Source organism: Cebus imitator, unplaced genomic scaffold (genome assembly GCF_001604975.1).
Source record: "Cebus imitator isolate Cc_AM_T3 unplaced genomic scaffold, Cebus_imitator-1.0 Scaffold128, whole genome shotgun sequence".
NCBI classification, from domain to species: Eukaryota; Metazoa; Chordata; class Mammalia; order Primates; family Cebidae; genus Cebus; species Cebus imitator.
Window position 1 is genome coordinate 1,131,368 of NW_016107443.1, and position 16,810 is coordinate 1,148,177.

General features: G+C 38.0%; 1 protein-coding gene across 3 annotated transcripts in view; it reads left to right on the plus strand.

Moving 5' to 3' along the window:
- The window catches only part of CDKL5 (cyclin dependent kinase like 5), a 213,136-nt gene that overhangs the window by 56,522 nt on the left and 139,804 nt on the right, over window positions 1-16,810 (plus strand). For all 3 annotated transcript variants that reach the window (XM_037742797.1, XM_017540632.2, XM_037742796.1), the window contains exon 2: window positions 14,648-14,875. In XM_037742797.1, the coding sequence (XP_037598725.1) occupies window positions 14,812-14,875 (64 nt within the window). In that variant the 5' untranslated portion in view covers window positions 14,648-14,811. The remainder of the gene's footprint in view (window positions 1-14,647; window positions 14,876-16,810) is intronic.

The following is a 16,810-nucleotide window of genomic DNA, read 5'->3' on the forward strand; positions in this document are numbered from 1 at the left end:
GGCACACGCCACCACACCCAGCTAATTTTTGTATTTTTAGTAGAGACGAGGTTTCACCATGTTGGCCAGGATGGATTCGATCTCCTAACCTCGTGATCCACCCACCTCAGCCTCCCAAAGTGCTAAGATTATAAGTGTGAGCCACTGCGCCTGGCCTATCTTTTCTTTTTAAAATTGTTATTATTTATTAGCTTCTCAGATCTCTTTGGAATTTAAGTGAATGCTTTTATCAGTTAATGGTCTTGATGAAATTGCTTGTATTTTTGACTATTATTTGTATGGTGAAAGTAATTTTACTTACCCTTCTGAAGTTAGCAGCACAAACAGCTGAGGAAGTGCAAGATTTTCACTTGATTTTTCTTCAGTTTCTTCTATATTTTAAATAGGACACAAATAAATATCTCTATAAATAAAAATAACTTCCTCCCAATACATTTGGAAAACATCCCAGACTTCCTCCCCATGCCTTGCAAAGTTGCTGCTGTCTAGTCATTATTACTATTTTTTTTTTCCCTTTAACATAAGTGACCCACACAGGAATAGCTTCATTACCAGCTGTTTGGCCAGTAGTATTCCACTTACTTTGTTTTTCCTGTTTCTCTGAAATATGCTGAAAGATAATCACTCCGTGCCTTCTCTTGTTTTAGAATGAATTTACTCAGTTGCTCTAGAAACTTACCTTGGTAAATGATTTGGAACCGTAATGAAAAAAGAGGGTAGGTTTTATATATTTTATATTGGTGCCTTAGGAATTTACATTTATTTATTGAGGATTTTTGTGCTCATTTTCAATTTGAAAGAGTCCTAGTGTTCATAATTAAATTGTGGGACTTGAAAGCTAAAAAGGAATTTGGAGATCATCCAACTGAGGAGACTTATTTTTTAACTGCGGAAACAAAAATCAAGATCAACCATAAATTTGATAGTTTGGCTTGGTGAGAGAAACCTAGGTTTTAGAAAATCTCTCATATAGTTTGCAGTTTATAGCCACAAGGACCAGGAGCCTGGAGACTTGATAAAAGAGTCTTTTTCTCAAAATATTAACAATGTTTAGCCTGGAAGCTGCCTTTGTGAATTTTCCGTGTCATTGGCAGTGTTTGAAATCTCGTGATGTCTTCAGGATCAATAACCTCTACCATGTACTTGCATACTTTTCATTTAGTAGATCTTCAAACTTTTACAAACAGTAACTCTTTCTTCAGTATTGAACCACAGTATACAAAAAAGATATGGTATTTAATTAAAATAGTTTTAGGCATAATTTTAACTTGTTGGAAGATAAATTAGTGACAACATAACTAAAATTTATGAAATGCTGATTAGAGTACTGTACAAACATATTTCACTTCCTCTCTAGCTTAACATATTTGAATGGTTTTACTGTAATTCATTTAACTAGGCCCTTATTGATGTGTATTTATACTGTTTCCATTCTTGTTTTTACAAACAATGTTGCAGTAAATAATGTATGTATACACTATATGGTGTGTGTCTATGTGTTTCTGGGGATAAATTCTGGAAATGTAATTGCTGTGTATGTTTTGGTTTTGAAGGATTTTATCAAATTGGCTTCCAATTTGATATATATTCCCACCAGCAGTGTATGAGCAAGCTTAATTCTCTCATGCTCTCATCAACATGGTATGTTATTTTTGGTTTTTGCTAATGTAAAAAATTGTATCTCCGTGTGATTTTAATCTTCAATTTGTATTATATATAAATTTGAGTCTTTTTTTTTTATGTTTAAGAGCCATTTGTGTTTCTTTTTCTCTGAACTGTTTGTTCATATCACTTTGCCTGTTTTAAAAATTGGGTTTCCACCCCTCTTAATGAGCAGCAGGAGCCTCCTGTGTTTTGAGATAGTTACAAGTTGCAGATTCTTTTCCTCAGGTTTTCATTTCTATTTCTCCTGTGGTTTTTACCTTTTCCATTTTTATGGATATCTAAACTCAACCTTAACATGACCAAAATGGAATCTTGGATTTCTTCTATCCTTTCCTTAATCTCTTCCTCTTCTAGTCTTCCTCAGGAAACAGCATCTCTCATGCCTCTCTACTCATAGGTAGCCTAAGCCCAAAACCAAGAAGTTATCCTTGCTTCCTCTTTCCCTCCCTCCCTGTCTCTAATTCTTCCTCAGTGGTATTGACTTCCTCTCCAACATATCGTAAATCTATTCATTTCTCTTAATATCCACCAATTTAGTCCATCCTGCCTTTATCTTTCATCTGGGTGGCTGCCATGGCTTCCTAGCTGTTCTACCCCCAAAATGACATCTCCCCTTCCAGGTACTGAGCCATTCTCTACTCTGTAGTTTGTGTGATCTTTGCAAACGGCAGATAGTCAGACTATCATACCACCCCTTGAACCCACCCCTCCTCTTCTTGTCCAAACCCTCCTATGAGTCCTTATGTCCCGTGGTAAAGATTATGCTTCTTTAAATAGCCCAACCTGCTATTTCTCCAGCCTCACCTTGTACTATGTTATTGACTCCCACCCCTCCCTGCCCCACCTTTGGGTCTCTTGTGTCAGCCTGTTCCCTCCTGACTTGGAACTTTTGCATAAATCATTTTCTTCTGAAGCATCCCCCTTCTTCCATCAGTTTATGTTGAATTATTCTACAGGCCTCAACTCACTAATTGCTTTCTCTAAGAGAGCCAACAACTCTTCCTAATAGATGGAAAACCCCTGTCATAAGCCCTTCCAGCACCGTATATGTCTTTCATAGCACTAATATTTACTGTTTTATACTTAACTGTGTGAGTCTTTGATTAAACTCTGTGAGATAGGGATCTTGTCTGTTTCCTTTGCTATTATGTCCCCAGAATCTATCATAGTACCTGGCACATGGTTAGCTCTCAAAACACTAAATGATTGCTTAATTATAAATTCTTAGGTGTAGCGTTTACAGAATGTACTGTTTTGCCCCTTCTGGAAAATGTGACATTTGCTCTTGGCCAGTCTTTGTTTTCCTCTTCTTTTTCCTGTGACTTTCCCAAGACTACTAAATTTCAGCAATTTCATTTTGAAAGTCTTACAGCATTTCAAACATGAAATTCATCCAGGTCAGTGGTCTTAAAAATTCATTTAAAGCCTGGAGGTGTTCTTCAAGTCTTGGACATCAGTTCCTTCCATTCCTTTTTCATGTGAAGGTTATTTTTTTTGGAGTTGAGGACAATAACTTAGACCACATTTTCTGACCTACATCAATCCAGCAAAATCTAGGCGGTTCCCAGCTTCTGTAAGTTTGTTTTAAAAGAATTCGTAGTTCAGAAAATATTACCCTGGAGAAACCATGTTAAAATTGATCTTTATATTTTTATAAAGATGTCTTCAGAACCTTTTTAACCAGTAGGGTATATTAAATAGTACGGTTTTAGTATGAACTCTGAGTTTCTCTGATCCTATTTTATTGAGGCAGGGTCATGGTCATCGCCCACAGTAGAGTACAGTGGTGTGATCATGGCTCTCTGCAGCCTCGACTTCCTGTGTTCAAATGATTCTCCCACCTCAGCCTCCTGAGTAGCTGGGACTCAGGCATGCACCACTATGCTTGGTTAATTTTTTTGTAGACTTGAGGTTTCGCTGTGTTGCCCAAGCTGGTCTTTAACTCCTGGAGTCCAGCGATCGGCCTGCCTCAGCATCCCAAAGTGGTGGGATTTCAGGCATGAGCCCATGCGCCTGGCTCTGATCCCATTTTAGCTCTGTTTTTCTTTTCTTTTCTTTTTTTTTTTTAGGCAAAGTCTTGCTTTGTCGCCCAGGCTGGAGTGCAATGGCACAATCTCGGCTCACTGCAGCCTCTGCCTCCCGGGTTCAAGTGATTCTTTTGCCTCAGCCTTCCAAGTAGCTGGGATTACAGGCATGTGCCACCATGCCCTGCTAATTTTTTTTTTGTTTTGTTTTTTTAAGTAGAGGTGGGGTTTCGCCATGTTAGCCAGGCTGGCCTCGAATGCCTGACCTCAGGTGATCTACCCGCCTCTGCCTCCCATAGTGTTTGGGATTATAGATATGAGCCACTGCGCCCAGCCTTAGCTCTGTTTTCAATCTGAATCCAAAGACCTTCATTTTCTTAGGAAGGACTGGGAGTTTAGTTGGATTGGCAGTGCTGGGAGAAGTATCAAGTAGCTGGTAGAAGATACATTGGGTTGGCACTGGATTTCCTACCTTGTGGAAGGATTCTGAAGTTCGAGGGTGGGGTGGCACATTACATGTTTGTTAGTTTGAAATGTTTATGCTAGTAATTGTGTATAAGTCATGATAAGTATCTGTTTGATTTAATAAGGGGAACTGAATTATAAAGGATGGATTGATAAATAAAATTACTCTCCACTATTGGGAGAATAAAGCAAAATGAAGATCCTATTAATTATGGGTCAGATGGTCGCATGTAGAAAGAAAACTAAGCAAGAGTGTTTTATCTCCTTGATTGTATTCAGCATGGAGAAGTCTATAAGAGGGCAATTAATTAGGGTGTTTTTCCCAAGGCTGTACTTTGTATAGAAATGGTTTTCTTCTATACGAGGATCTTGAGTTTTAAGATGCTTTCAAACTATTTGAACTCTGATTATAACAGAAGTTTAGTCATGTACCAAATGTATTCGTGTGCAATTTTCGGTGACAAAATGGTTCTCTCATTTGGATGTGTAAAAACAATGCCAGGAACAAAAACAAAACTCATAATTCAACTGATTTTGTACTCTCTTAGGGAAGAAGAAAAGACCCGTTGAGATGAAGATTATAATTTTAGTAACAAAGAAAACATTCAAGGCCCAGGCAGTTCTTAAATTCAATACTAATAATCTGTGAAGTAAATTATAAGCCTACATTTCTGGCAGTTCGTTAGGTACCTGCTTGTGTGCTAATGCAGAAGCATTGCTTAATTTTACCAGTATTTCTTAGTGTGAGTCAGATTCACCTTAAAATGCATTTGGTTATTTGTTTACACAGTTAATGGCTGGTAATAAAAAACTCCAACAATTTTTGAGAGAGTTAGAATCTTCACATTGGTAGGTACCTTAGAGGACATCTAGTTTAGTACAAGATTCCTTCCTAGCAGGGACAGACGGTTTACAGAGGCCGCTTCCTGCCACTTGCAAGGTTCCTCCTTGTCTGTTTTGCTTCAGATATGTAGGCCTTCTGTGTTTCTTGAACTTATCAAGCTCTCTAAGACTGTGCTGCCTTCAGTGCTCTTCTCATAGTCCTGTCCCTGTGGCTTGATTTTTTACATGTGACAGATTTCTCTGAAATACTGCCTTCTCAGACAAGCCTTTCCCAGATCTCCTACCTAAAGGACCTTTCCCCTTCCCAACTGCCATAACTCTATCATAAGACTTCATTTTATATCCTTTATAATGCTTGTCACTGTCTGAAATTACCATATTTATTGTCTATCTCCTTTAGTTCCATGAGAGCAGGAGCGTGTTCCATGTTGTTCACCACCATATCCTGAAGTATCTACAATAGTGGCTTTCTGATTGTAGTCACCTGACAAGTATAACACAAATGAGAATGAATGAGTAACCATTGATGATTGATCATTTTGTTAATGTTAAAACCAAACTCTGTAAAATATTTTATTTATTTATTTTGAGACGGGGTCTCACTCTCACCCAGTCTGGAGTTCAGTGTTGAGATCTTGGCTCACTGCAAACTCTGCTTCCCAGGTTCAAGCAATTCTCCTGCCTCAGCCTCCCCAGTAGCTGGGATTATAGGGACCCACTACCACACCCGGCTAATTTTTTTGTATTTTTAGTAGAGACGGGGTTTTATCATGTTGGCTAGGCTGGTCTCGAACTCCTGACCTCGTGATCTGCCTGCCTCAGCCTACCAAAGTGCTGGGATTACAAGCGTGAGTCACCACGCCCAGACTGTAAAATATTTTAAAGAGGCTTATTCTGGGCTAATATGAGTGACCATGGTCTGAGGAACAGTCTCATGAACCCCTGACAAAGTATGCTCAAGGCAATCAGGTTGTAATCTGCTTTTACGTATTTTAGGGAGAGAAGAATTGTAGGCAAAATCATCAGTCAGTACTTGGAGGATGATGTACGTTGGTTCAGCCAAGGTGGGGGTGGACTGAAGGATTTTCTGATTGGCAGTTGGTTGAAAGAGATAATTTTTTTTTTTTTTTTTAAGACTTGAAGTCAGTAGAAAGAAATGCTAGAGTTAAGATAAGGGGGTTGTGGAGGCCAAGGTTCTTGTTACATAAATCCTCATAGGTAGCAGCCTTCAGGGAGGATAGATGGTAAATGTCTCTTTTCAGACCTTAAAGGTGTCAGGCTCTCAGTTGATCTCTCCTAGGATGGGAGAAAGGCCCAGAAAGGGAAGGCCTGGCTGCATTAAGGAGATTCTCTACAGATGCAAATTTCCCCTACTCCAAAAGACAACTTTGAGGGCCATTTCAATCTGTTGGCCCTGTGGCAGTTATTTCAAAATATGTCAAAGAAATATATTTTGGGGTAAAATACTTTGATTGCCTTCAGGATCTGCTATTTGTCATGTGATGCTATATCAGAGTCAGATTGGAAAGTAAGCCACATTAGGCTTTATAATAGGTTAAAAATCTGTGATGAGGTTTTACGGTTTGTAGGGCATGACTTAACCTCTGCTTTGCCTGACCTTAGGTGTTGTTTATAATTTGGTATCTTATTGCCACAGAGTCTGGTTTGCCAGTCTTATGATCGCCATCCAAAAAGAAGGGAGTATTAACGAGGTATGCCTGACCTCCCTCCCTCCCTGACTGGGAATTCAGTTTTTCAGGTTTCTGTGGGGTGCCCTTGGCCAAGGAGTTCGTTCAGTCATTTGGGATATTTAGGAATTTTTTTTTTTTTTTGGAGATGGAATCTTGCTTTGTTGCCCAGGCTGGAGTGCAGTGGCTCGATCTTGGCTTACTGCAACCTCTGCCTCCTAGGTTCAAGTGATTCTCTTGCCTCAGCCTCCCAAGTAGCTGGGTTTGCATACACACTCCACCAAACCTGACTAATTTCGGATTTTATTTTTGGTTTACATGCGTCCAATCACTACTGAGCTGAAATTTGTCTTCTTTTTGCTTTTACCACTGATCTTAGTTCTGTTCCCTGAAATAAATCACTGGCTCTATTCCATTTTTTCCAGAGTCTTCAGACATTTGAATGTCAGTCATCTCTCACTGAGGCCAAACTCACCTGGTTTCCTTACTAGTTCCTCATCTGGCATGGTTTTAGGCAAATGCTCACTATCCAGGTTATCAGTTACTGGGATTTTTTGCTTTTATTATTGTGATACCGACCACTAAACATAGTACATTATGTAGTGTCTTGAGCCCTGTGAGAGGGAGAAAGAGAGAAAGAACAGTTAAATTTGCTTGTTTAATGTAATATTGCAATACTTAGATAAAAATTATCTTTTAATATGCATTATTTTCTAATTATTTCTTTTGTGACTAAGCTTACATACTTTAGTTGTGGAAAAAGAATGTCCTTTTACTTCAGTCCTTATAATTTATTTTATGTATTTATTTATTTGAGATGGAGTCTTGCTCTGTTACTCAAGCTGGAGTGCAGTGGTGCCATCTTGGCTCCTGCAACCTCTCCCTACTGGGTCAAGTGATTCTTGTGCCTCAGCCTCCCAAGTAGCTGGGATTACAGGTGCCTTTTGGGGTCATTTTCATTTTCACTTGTTTCTATTGGTTCTTGTTAGTGGTATCTTACCTTGTGTATTTGGCCATTTTTGATTAAGTACTGTACATTGTAAATGATAAATTATCTGTAGCAGTATTGTGAGGCCTTGGTTGATGCCATGTTCCCTTAGAGCATTGCTTTTTTTCTTTGTTTCACCCAGATGACTGGTGGCTCTAACAATCTGAATGTGGAACCACCTTCATCCAGGGTACATTTAAAGATTTTTATCTAGATCACCCAGATGACATAAACATACAATTCAAGTTTGTCCAACAGTTGATTTATTTCTGTTTTTTTCTTATCCTGGGAGTATATCCTGGGGTTTTGGCTTCAAGTGAGTGGTGGTTTATCAAACTTTCTCCTTATTCATAAGATTTTATTTTTAATGTTTATGGATACATAATAGTTGCATATATTTATGGGGTACATGTTATATTTTGATATAGGCATACAATGTGTAATGATCAAGGTAATTGGGGTATCCATCATTTTAAGCATTTATTATTTCTTTATGTTAGGAACCTCCCAATTCTACTTTTTTAGTTATTTTGAAATATACAATGAATTACTGCTAACAAACTTTCTCATTTTGAGACACTCTTGACTTTTGACTTTTGTGTTCCTTGATCTGTAACGATTTCAAGAGCAAGCCTGTTTTTCTCTCATTATCTGGATCTTCAAATACTAGAAAAGCTAAAATAGTTTTGGGTGGTTTGGATTATCTCTCTGGATTCTATTTTGCTTTGATTTTAGCTAGGTGTTTCTTTACAATCTTGTTAAGTGTTTGGAGCTTTAAAGATGTTTCTAAAAAGTATTTCCTCTAGCATTTGTATTTGTGTGTAAAGGGACATTTCATCCAAGATACGTAGTTTGCCATCACCAGAACTAAAGTGTTTTAGTTTTTATGCCTTAAAAAAAATGATTGATCAGCGATATTCATATAAAATTGCAGCTAAATCCAACATGGCATTTTTTCCCCTCAGTATGAATAGTGGTATTTAAAGGACCTTTCTTGACATCCGCTCACATATTTGTTTTTTATTTTTATTGGGACCGAGTCTCGTTCTGTCGCCCAGCCTGGAGTGCAGTGATGTGATCTTGGCTCACTGTAACTATCACCTCCCAGGCTCAAGCAATTCTCGTGCCTTAGCCTCCTGTGTAGCTGGGACTACAGGCACCCACCACCATACCCGGCTGATTTTTTGGTATTTTTTTCTAGAGATGGGGTTTCACCATGTTGGCCAGGTTGGTCTGAAGCTCCTGACCTCAAGCAGTCGGCCTGCTTCAGCCTCCCAAAGTGCTAGGATTACAGGCATGAGCCACCGTGCCCGGCCCCACTCACATTTGGATTCTCAGCTTTTTTATTTTTATTTTTTTTTGAGATGGAGTTTTCACTCTTGTCGCCCAGCCTGAAGTGCAATGACATGATCTTGGCTCACTGCAAATTCTACCTCCAGGGCTCAAGTGATTTTCCTGTCTCAGTCTCCCGAGTAGCTGTGATTACAGGTGTGTACCACCATGCCCGGCTAATTTTTGTATTTTTAATAGAGACAGGGTTTTACCATGTTGACCAGGCTGGTCGCAAACTCCTGACTTCAGGTTACTCACCCACCTCAGCCTCCCAAAGTGGTGGGATTACAGTCATGAGCCACCTTGCCTGGCCTGATTCCCAGTTTTTATTACTCAGTTTTGACTGCCACAGAGGTGCGATCTTGGCTCACTGCAACCTCTGCCTCCCAGGTTCAAGCAATTCTCCTGCCTCAGCCTCCTGTGTAGCTGGGCCTACAGGCATGTGCCACCATACCCAGCTAATTTTTGTGTTTTTAGTAGAGTGGGGTTTCACTACATTGGCCAGGATGGTCTCTATCTCTTGACCTTGTGATTGGCCCACCTTGGCCTCCCAAAGTGCTGGGATTACAGGCGTGAGCCACCACGCCCAGCCACAAATGTTCTTTATAAATACTTACATACAGAACTTTTTGGGTCGTCTTAATGAGAATGATTTTTATCTCGTTTCCTTTGAAATGAACCATACCATTATTGGCAGAGAGTAGAATATTTAAATATTTCCTGGGTGTTCTTTCAAACTAGCCATAGAAAATGAACAAATGATTCATTTTCAGAAATGCTCTGAGCGTCTTTTACCAGGAATGTGGCTGACACGGATTCTCATATAGCTGGCTCCTTGTCATTGCCATCTCAGCTCAAATGTTACCTTTTAGAGAAGCCCTCCCTGTCTGAGTAATCATTCTTTTTCCCTCCTTCATAACAAAGTACAAGATAATAGTCTCATATTTTTTCTCCACCAGCAAAATGTTCCATGAGGGTAATGACCTTGCCTGTTTTGTTTACCACTGTGTTGTGTGTCTTATCCTGAAACAGGGGAGGCAATCAGTAATTATTTGCTTAATGAGTGAATAAACATTTGTTTCTTCTCAAATTGTTACATCTTTTTCTCTAAATGTCAGAGTAATCCTTTAAAATTTTTAGATTCTACTGAACTAAAGTTAAGTTTTCTAAAATAAGTATAGCGAAGGGAGGTCAGTGTAGCTGGAGTGAAACTAGTCAAGGGAGAGACTAGTAGGAGATGATATCAGAAGGCGGGAGGTCAAGGCCTTGTCTCATGTGGATTTTGTTTTTCACTCTTAATGATATGGGAGGCCATTAGAGGGTTTTGAATGAGAAGTGACACGATCTGACTTAGCTTCAAGAGTTACTCTGACTTCTGTGAGGTCTGTAGGAAACTGTAGGGATACCGAAGATGGCCTATTCTGGGCTCTCACATCTGTTCTATTGGCTGAGTTATTTATCTGTGCCAGAACCACCCTGCCTTAATTCCTATCACTCTATTATAATCCTCAACATATTCAGTATGGCATCCTGCCAGATCCTACCCTCAAAGCCTAGTGCTTTTATAACTTTTCTTATCATTCTTACTCTTTTCTTTCTCTTATTCTTTGCTGCTCATACTTGTAGTAGGAGGGTGTTGCTTCTACTTGGAACTCTGCCCTTCCATATATATTTTAAAATCAACTTGTCTTAATTCTTTAGAAAACCTTGTTGGGATTTCATAGATCAATATGGAAAGAATTGATACCTTTATAGTTTTGAATCTTCCTAACCATAAAATTTGGATAACTTATTTAGGTGTTTTTTGTCTTCGAGTAAAGTTACATATATATTTGAAAAGTGATCTTGAATATCTTTTGTTAAATCTTATGTGTTTTTTATTAATTATTGTAAACATGTTTTTTGTTTTTGTTTTCGTTTGAGACAAGGTCTGGCTCTGTTGTCCAGGCTGGAGTGCAATGGCGCAATCTTGGCTCACTGCAGCCCCTGCTTCCCAGGCTTAAACCATCCTCCCATCTCAGCCTCCAGAGTAGCTGGGACTACAGGCATGTGATCCACATCAGCTAATTTTTGTATTTTTTGTTGAGACGGGATTTTGCCATGTTGCCCAGGCCAGTCTCGTCAAATTGCTTCATGAACTCAAGCAGTCTGCTTGCCTCAGCCTCCCAAAGTGCTGGGATTACAGGTGTGAGCCACTGTGCCCCGCCCATAAACATGATTTTTAAAAATTGCATTTTCTGTTTCTTACAAATGATCTTTACAAATCTATTTGATAATTGTGTCTTAAGTTTATGTTCAGCTACCTTGCCAAATACTACTACTAATAATAATTCATGAATTCTTTTGAATTTTCTGTAAGGTAATAATGTCTGTAAATTCTGTTTTTGTTTCCCTCTTTTCAATCATACATTTCAGTCATTTATTGTTTCTTATTTTACTAAGGCAGCTGTAACCCATGAGGATGTTTTTGTTTTTTGTTTTTGAGACAGGATCTTGCTGTGTCACCCAGGTTGGAGTGCAGTGGTGCCATCATGGCTTACTGCAGCTTCGACATCCTGGCCTCAAGCAATCCTCCCACCTTACCCTCTGAGAGTAGCTGGGACTACAGATGTGTACCGCCACACCTACCTAATTTTTGTATTTTTTCTAGAGACAGGTTTTCATCATGTTTCCTAGGCTGGTCTTGAATTCTTGAGCATGAGTGATCCATCCACCTCAGCCTCACAAAGTGCTGGGATTATAGACATGAGCCACTGTGCCTGGCTAGGATGTTTAATACTAATGTTAATAAGTATTAATAACAGAACTCCTTGTCATGTTTTTGTTTGTTTTTTTTTGGAGACAGGGTCTCATGCTATTTATTGCTGAGGCTGGTGTCCAGTGGCATAGTCACGGCTCACTACAGCCTTGACCTCCTGGGCTCAAGTGATCCTCCCATCCCAGCTCCCACAACTATGCCCGCCAGGCTAGGTTTTTTTTTGTTTTTTTTTTTTTTTTTTTGGTAGAGACTGGATCTCCCTATGTTGCTTAGGCTGATCTCTAATTCCTGAGCTCAAGCAATCCTCCTACCTTGTCTTCCTAAAGTGCTGGGATTATTCACGTGAACCACCACCTCTAGCATATGTTCTTAAGTTTTAAAGGAACTGTGTCTCCTGTTTCACATTTAAGAATGATGTTTGGGCTGGACGCGGTGGCTCACACCTATAATCCCAGCACTTTGGGAGGGCGAGGCAGGCAGTTCACCTGAGGTCGGGAGTTCAAGACCAACCTGACCAACGTGGAGAAACCCCATTTTTATTAAAAATAGAAAACATTAGCTGGGCGTGGTGGCACATGCCTGTAATCCCAGCTACTCAGGACACTGAAGTAGGAGAATTTCTTGAACCTGGGAGGCGGAGGTTGCGGTGAGCCGAGATCGTCCCATTGCACTCCAGCCTGGGCAACAAGAGTGAAACTGTTTCAATTAAGAAAAAAAAAAAGAATGATGTTTGTTGTAGGTTTTTGTCAGATGCCCTTATCAGGATATGTATATTTTAAAATCACCTAATTGTGTATATATTGCTTTTTAGAAAACTTGCACCAATTTACATTCCTACCGTCATTGTGTGAAAGGGCACTTCTTGACAGTACTTATCCACATCACATGGGGTATTCTTGTTAAAAGTTTCAGATTTTACAGGCAGCGAGGAACTTCTTTACTTGTTTAGATTTATTTCTTCCTTTTAAAACAATATTTTGTGTTGTTACCAATGTTATTCTTCTTAGAGATACGATAGGTTTTTTGAAACAAAAGAACTTATTTTGAAAATATTTCAGATTTAGAGAAAAATTGCAAAAACCTTGCAAATAATTTTCTACTTCCTATATCCTTGACCTAGATTTTCCAAGTGTTAACTTTAATCATATTTGCTTTATCATTCTTTCTGTCTCTTTTTCTATTCTCCCATATACGGATGTAATTTTTCTCAGTGGTTTAAGTTGCAAACATGATGCCCCTTTAAAAACTTTAGTGCTATTTCTTCAAAATGAGAGCATTGTTTTATATAACCAAAGTACTAATAGGCAAATCAGAAAACTGACAACAGTACTGTAATCTATGAAATTTGAATTGTATCAGTTGTTCTTTATAGCAAAAAAAGAAAAAAATCTTTTTCTTATCCAGGATCTAATCCAGGATCATGCATTATATTTCATTGTCATATCTCTTAATCTTTAATCTGGAGTTGTCGCTTCTTGTTATTCAGTTGTTTCATGTCTTTCATGACCTTGACATTTTAAAAGAATATGGGCCAGTTATTTAGTAAAATGTCCCTCAACTTGGGCTTGTCTATTGCTTCTTGTGGTTAGATTCAGGTTTTGCATTTCTGGCAGGAATGCCACAGAAGTGGTGATGTGATGCATCCTATCAGGGGGCATATAATGTTGGTTTTGTCCTCTTATTGATGATGTTAACTTGATCATTTAATTAAGGTGGTGTCTGGCAGGATTCTTCAGTGTAAAATTACTATTGTTCTTCTTGTAATTAATAGGTATCTTGTGGGGAGATACTTTGAGATTAGATAATATCCTGTTTTCCATCAAACTTTCAACCACTAGTTTTAGCATATATTGATCATACTTGCTTGAAATAATTATTAACAAGATTGATTGCCAAATGACGATTTTCTAATTCCATCACTACATTTATTATTTGGAATTATAATCCCCAAAAGAGCTTTCTCTTCTCCCCCATTTATTTATGTCAGTAAGCACTTAAAAAAAATTATATGGGTTATAATCTGTTACTGTGCTTATTTATTTTGTTGCTCGAATATTCCCAGTTAGGCCACTGGGAGTCACATCAGTCTGATTCCTGTGTCCTTTTGAGGTACCCCTATCATTCTTTGAGCATTTCCTTTCTGGCTCCACAAAAATTATACCCTAGGCTCCTATTGTACGTCTCCTGCCCTAGCCTTGGAATCAGCCATTTCTTCAAGGAACCGTAGTTCCTTTTATTAGAGCACCAGCTGTGTTCATAGCTATAGGGGTATCATTGCTTCTAGGCCTTCTCAGCAGACGGAGCTAGGGAATATAGGTATGTGAGTGTATATTTACACAAAAATATTTATATCTTTCTATAGCCCTGTGTAAAAAAACTGAGCTTGTATTGTTAACTCCAACTCCAAGCCTCCTCCCTTTTTATATTTGTTACTCCCTTTTATGAGACTAAGAAACCAAGGTCAATATATTCACAGAATATTTACCTCTTTGCCCAATCTTAGCATACACACAAACAAGTTTCATGTCACTGTATAAAAGCAGGTATGTAAGTAGAGTATAGTATTTGTTTATAATTCTTTTTGTTTTTAGCCTTAGGAGAGTAGATAGTGAAAATGCTGTTTTCAAAAGTTACCTGTGGTTAATTCATTTGCCCTCATCCCCTAAAGTACGGTTATATTAATGATTTCAAATACAGAGAGGCTCATTTGTTTGTTTGTATTCGTTCCATTTTGGATTCTTCCCTCCTATTACTGTTGGTTTCTTCTTTATTTTAAATGTATAAAACATTAAAATGGATTGAAAATAACTAAAAAGGTAGGATAGGTTATTAGAGTACTGTAAATATAAAACTTATGGCTTTTAATTGTGTTTGTTTTTTTCAGGAAATCATTTAATACTTGATGATTAGAACAGATATGTGAAAGCTCCCACCAACCAGTGAGAATTTCTTCCTTCAGAAGGGTTTTTGTTCTTAACTGCACAGCTTTCTAAGAAGTTCTTTTGGTGCCATGTTTTATGGCTTGCATCAAAAGAGGAGTTTGTCTTCATGAAGATTCCTAACATTGGTAATGTGATGAATAAATTTGAGATCCTTGGGGTTGTAGGTGAAGGTAAGTTGGAATTTTTGTGTTCCTTGAGTTTGGAGCAATGAACAGTTAGTTAGTTGTTCCTACCACCAAAAAGTTACTAATCTTATTCCGTTAATTTAACCTGTATCAATTCACATGTGTGTCTGAGAGTACAATATTAAAAATAAAATTACTCTTAAACAATTTGGGTCTTACTCGCCAATAAAAAATTAATGACATTTTAAAACCCTTTAAAGTTTACTAAATCAAAGATTTTTTTCCCCTTTTCTTTTAAAAAGAGCCCCAGTGTTAAAACAGTCCTGACTGCCTTCATTCATTTTTTTTTTTTAGCAATCATGAGTTCCTTAGTCTACATTTTATTTTTATATCAGGTAGGCTTATTTTGAATAACTTAAATTTCATTTATTTATTTATTTATTTGAGACAGAGTCTCACTGTTACCCAGGGTGGAGTACAGTAGCATGGTCTCGGCCCACTGCAGCTTCTACCTCCCGGGTTCAAGCGATTCTCCTGCCTCAGCCTCCTGAGATTACAGGCCTGAGCCACTGTGCCCAACTAATTTTTGTATTTTCAGTAGAGGCTAGGTTTCACCATGTTGGCCAGGCTGGTCTTAAACTCCTGACCTCAGGTAATCTGCCTGCCTTGGCCTCCCAATATGCTGGGATTACAAGTGTGAGCCACTGTACGCAGCTGAATAACTTAAAATTTATTTGTATATGTTAAATTTTACTTAATACATGGTAGATGAATGAATAGCTTATGTTTCTTTGAAAAAGAGATTACATTTTATAAATTCTGAGGCACACAATTTTATCTCGGAAATCAGGATGTATCTTATAATCAGTATCATCTCATGGTTTAATTGACAGCACTCTTCCTTTCCTAATAGTACATAAAATAATGCCCACAACCAATGGAATACCATTGATTTGATGAAATATGATATCATTTTGTGTAAACTGACTCCTAAAAAAAATCGTTTCTTCCTGATTTTTCCTGCTTAGTAATTTTTGCTCTAGACTTAAAGATAACTTTGGAAATTTTGATAAATGATTCTGTTAACAGAGGACAAGTGATTATAATTATGGTTTCTCAGCACTTATATCTTTAAAACATGTTATAAAAATTTCATATTTCAGATTTTTGAAATAAACTTTGAATTCCTAAAGGACAGTAAAAAAGTTTACCTATGTGAACAGAAAGCTGTTATTAAGTTTTTAAGTTGGCAAATCCTTTTCAAATACATATAAACAATTAAATAGTTTAATCATTGGATGCTTGTTTCAAGGTCTGAAGTTCAAATCATGTAAAACAAATAGCTCTTTGTTCCTTACCTAGTCAACTCCTTTTCCATTTCTTCACTGATATTATATAAAAATTCATTCGCAGTGTCTTGCCTACCATCTGTTCTATAATGGCTGCCTCTTTTGTTTGTTTTATTTTTCAAAAGTATTAGAGTTAGAGACTAATGCAATAAAGCTGCTGACTGGAGAAGGCTAGCACATAGGGTGTAACAATGTTAGAATGTTCCAAATTCTGGGCCTAAGTTTTTCTAGATCATAACTTGTTTTTCTCAATATAGCCATAGGTGATTATCTTCTTTGGGACTGACTCAAAATTACCAGGCATATATATATATATATATATCAGAATATATTACTTTAAATTGTAATCAGAACCACCATTGCTGTATGTTTCTTTCTTTGGAAATCACCTCACATATTTTTTTGGCTAGGATATACATATAAAGTATATAAAACTCTGTCGCCGGACGTGGTGGCTCACGCCTGTAATCCCAGCACTTTGGGAGGCTGAGGTGGGTGGATCACGAGGTCAAGAGATCGCTATCATCCTGGCCAACATGGTGAAACCCCATCTTTACTAAAAATTCAAAAATTAGCTGGGCGTGGTGGCGTACGCCTGTAGTCCTAGCTACTCGAGAGGCTGAGGCAGGGG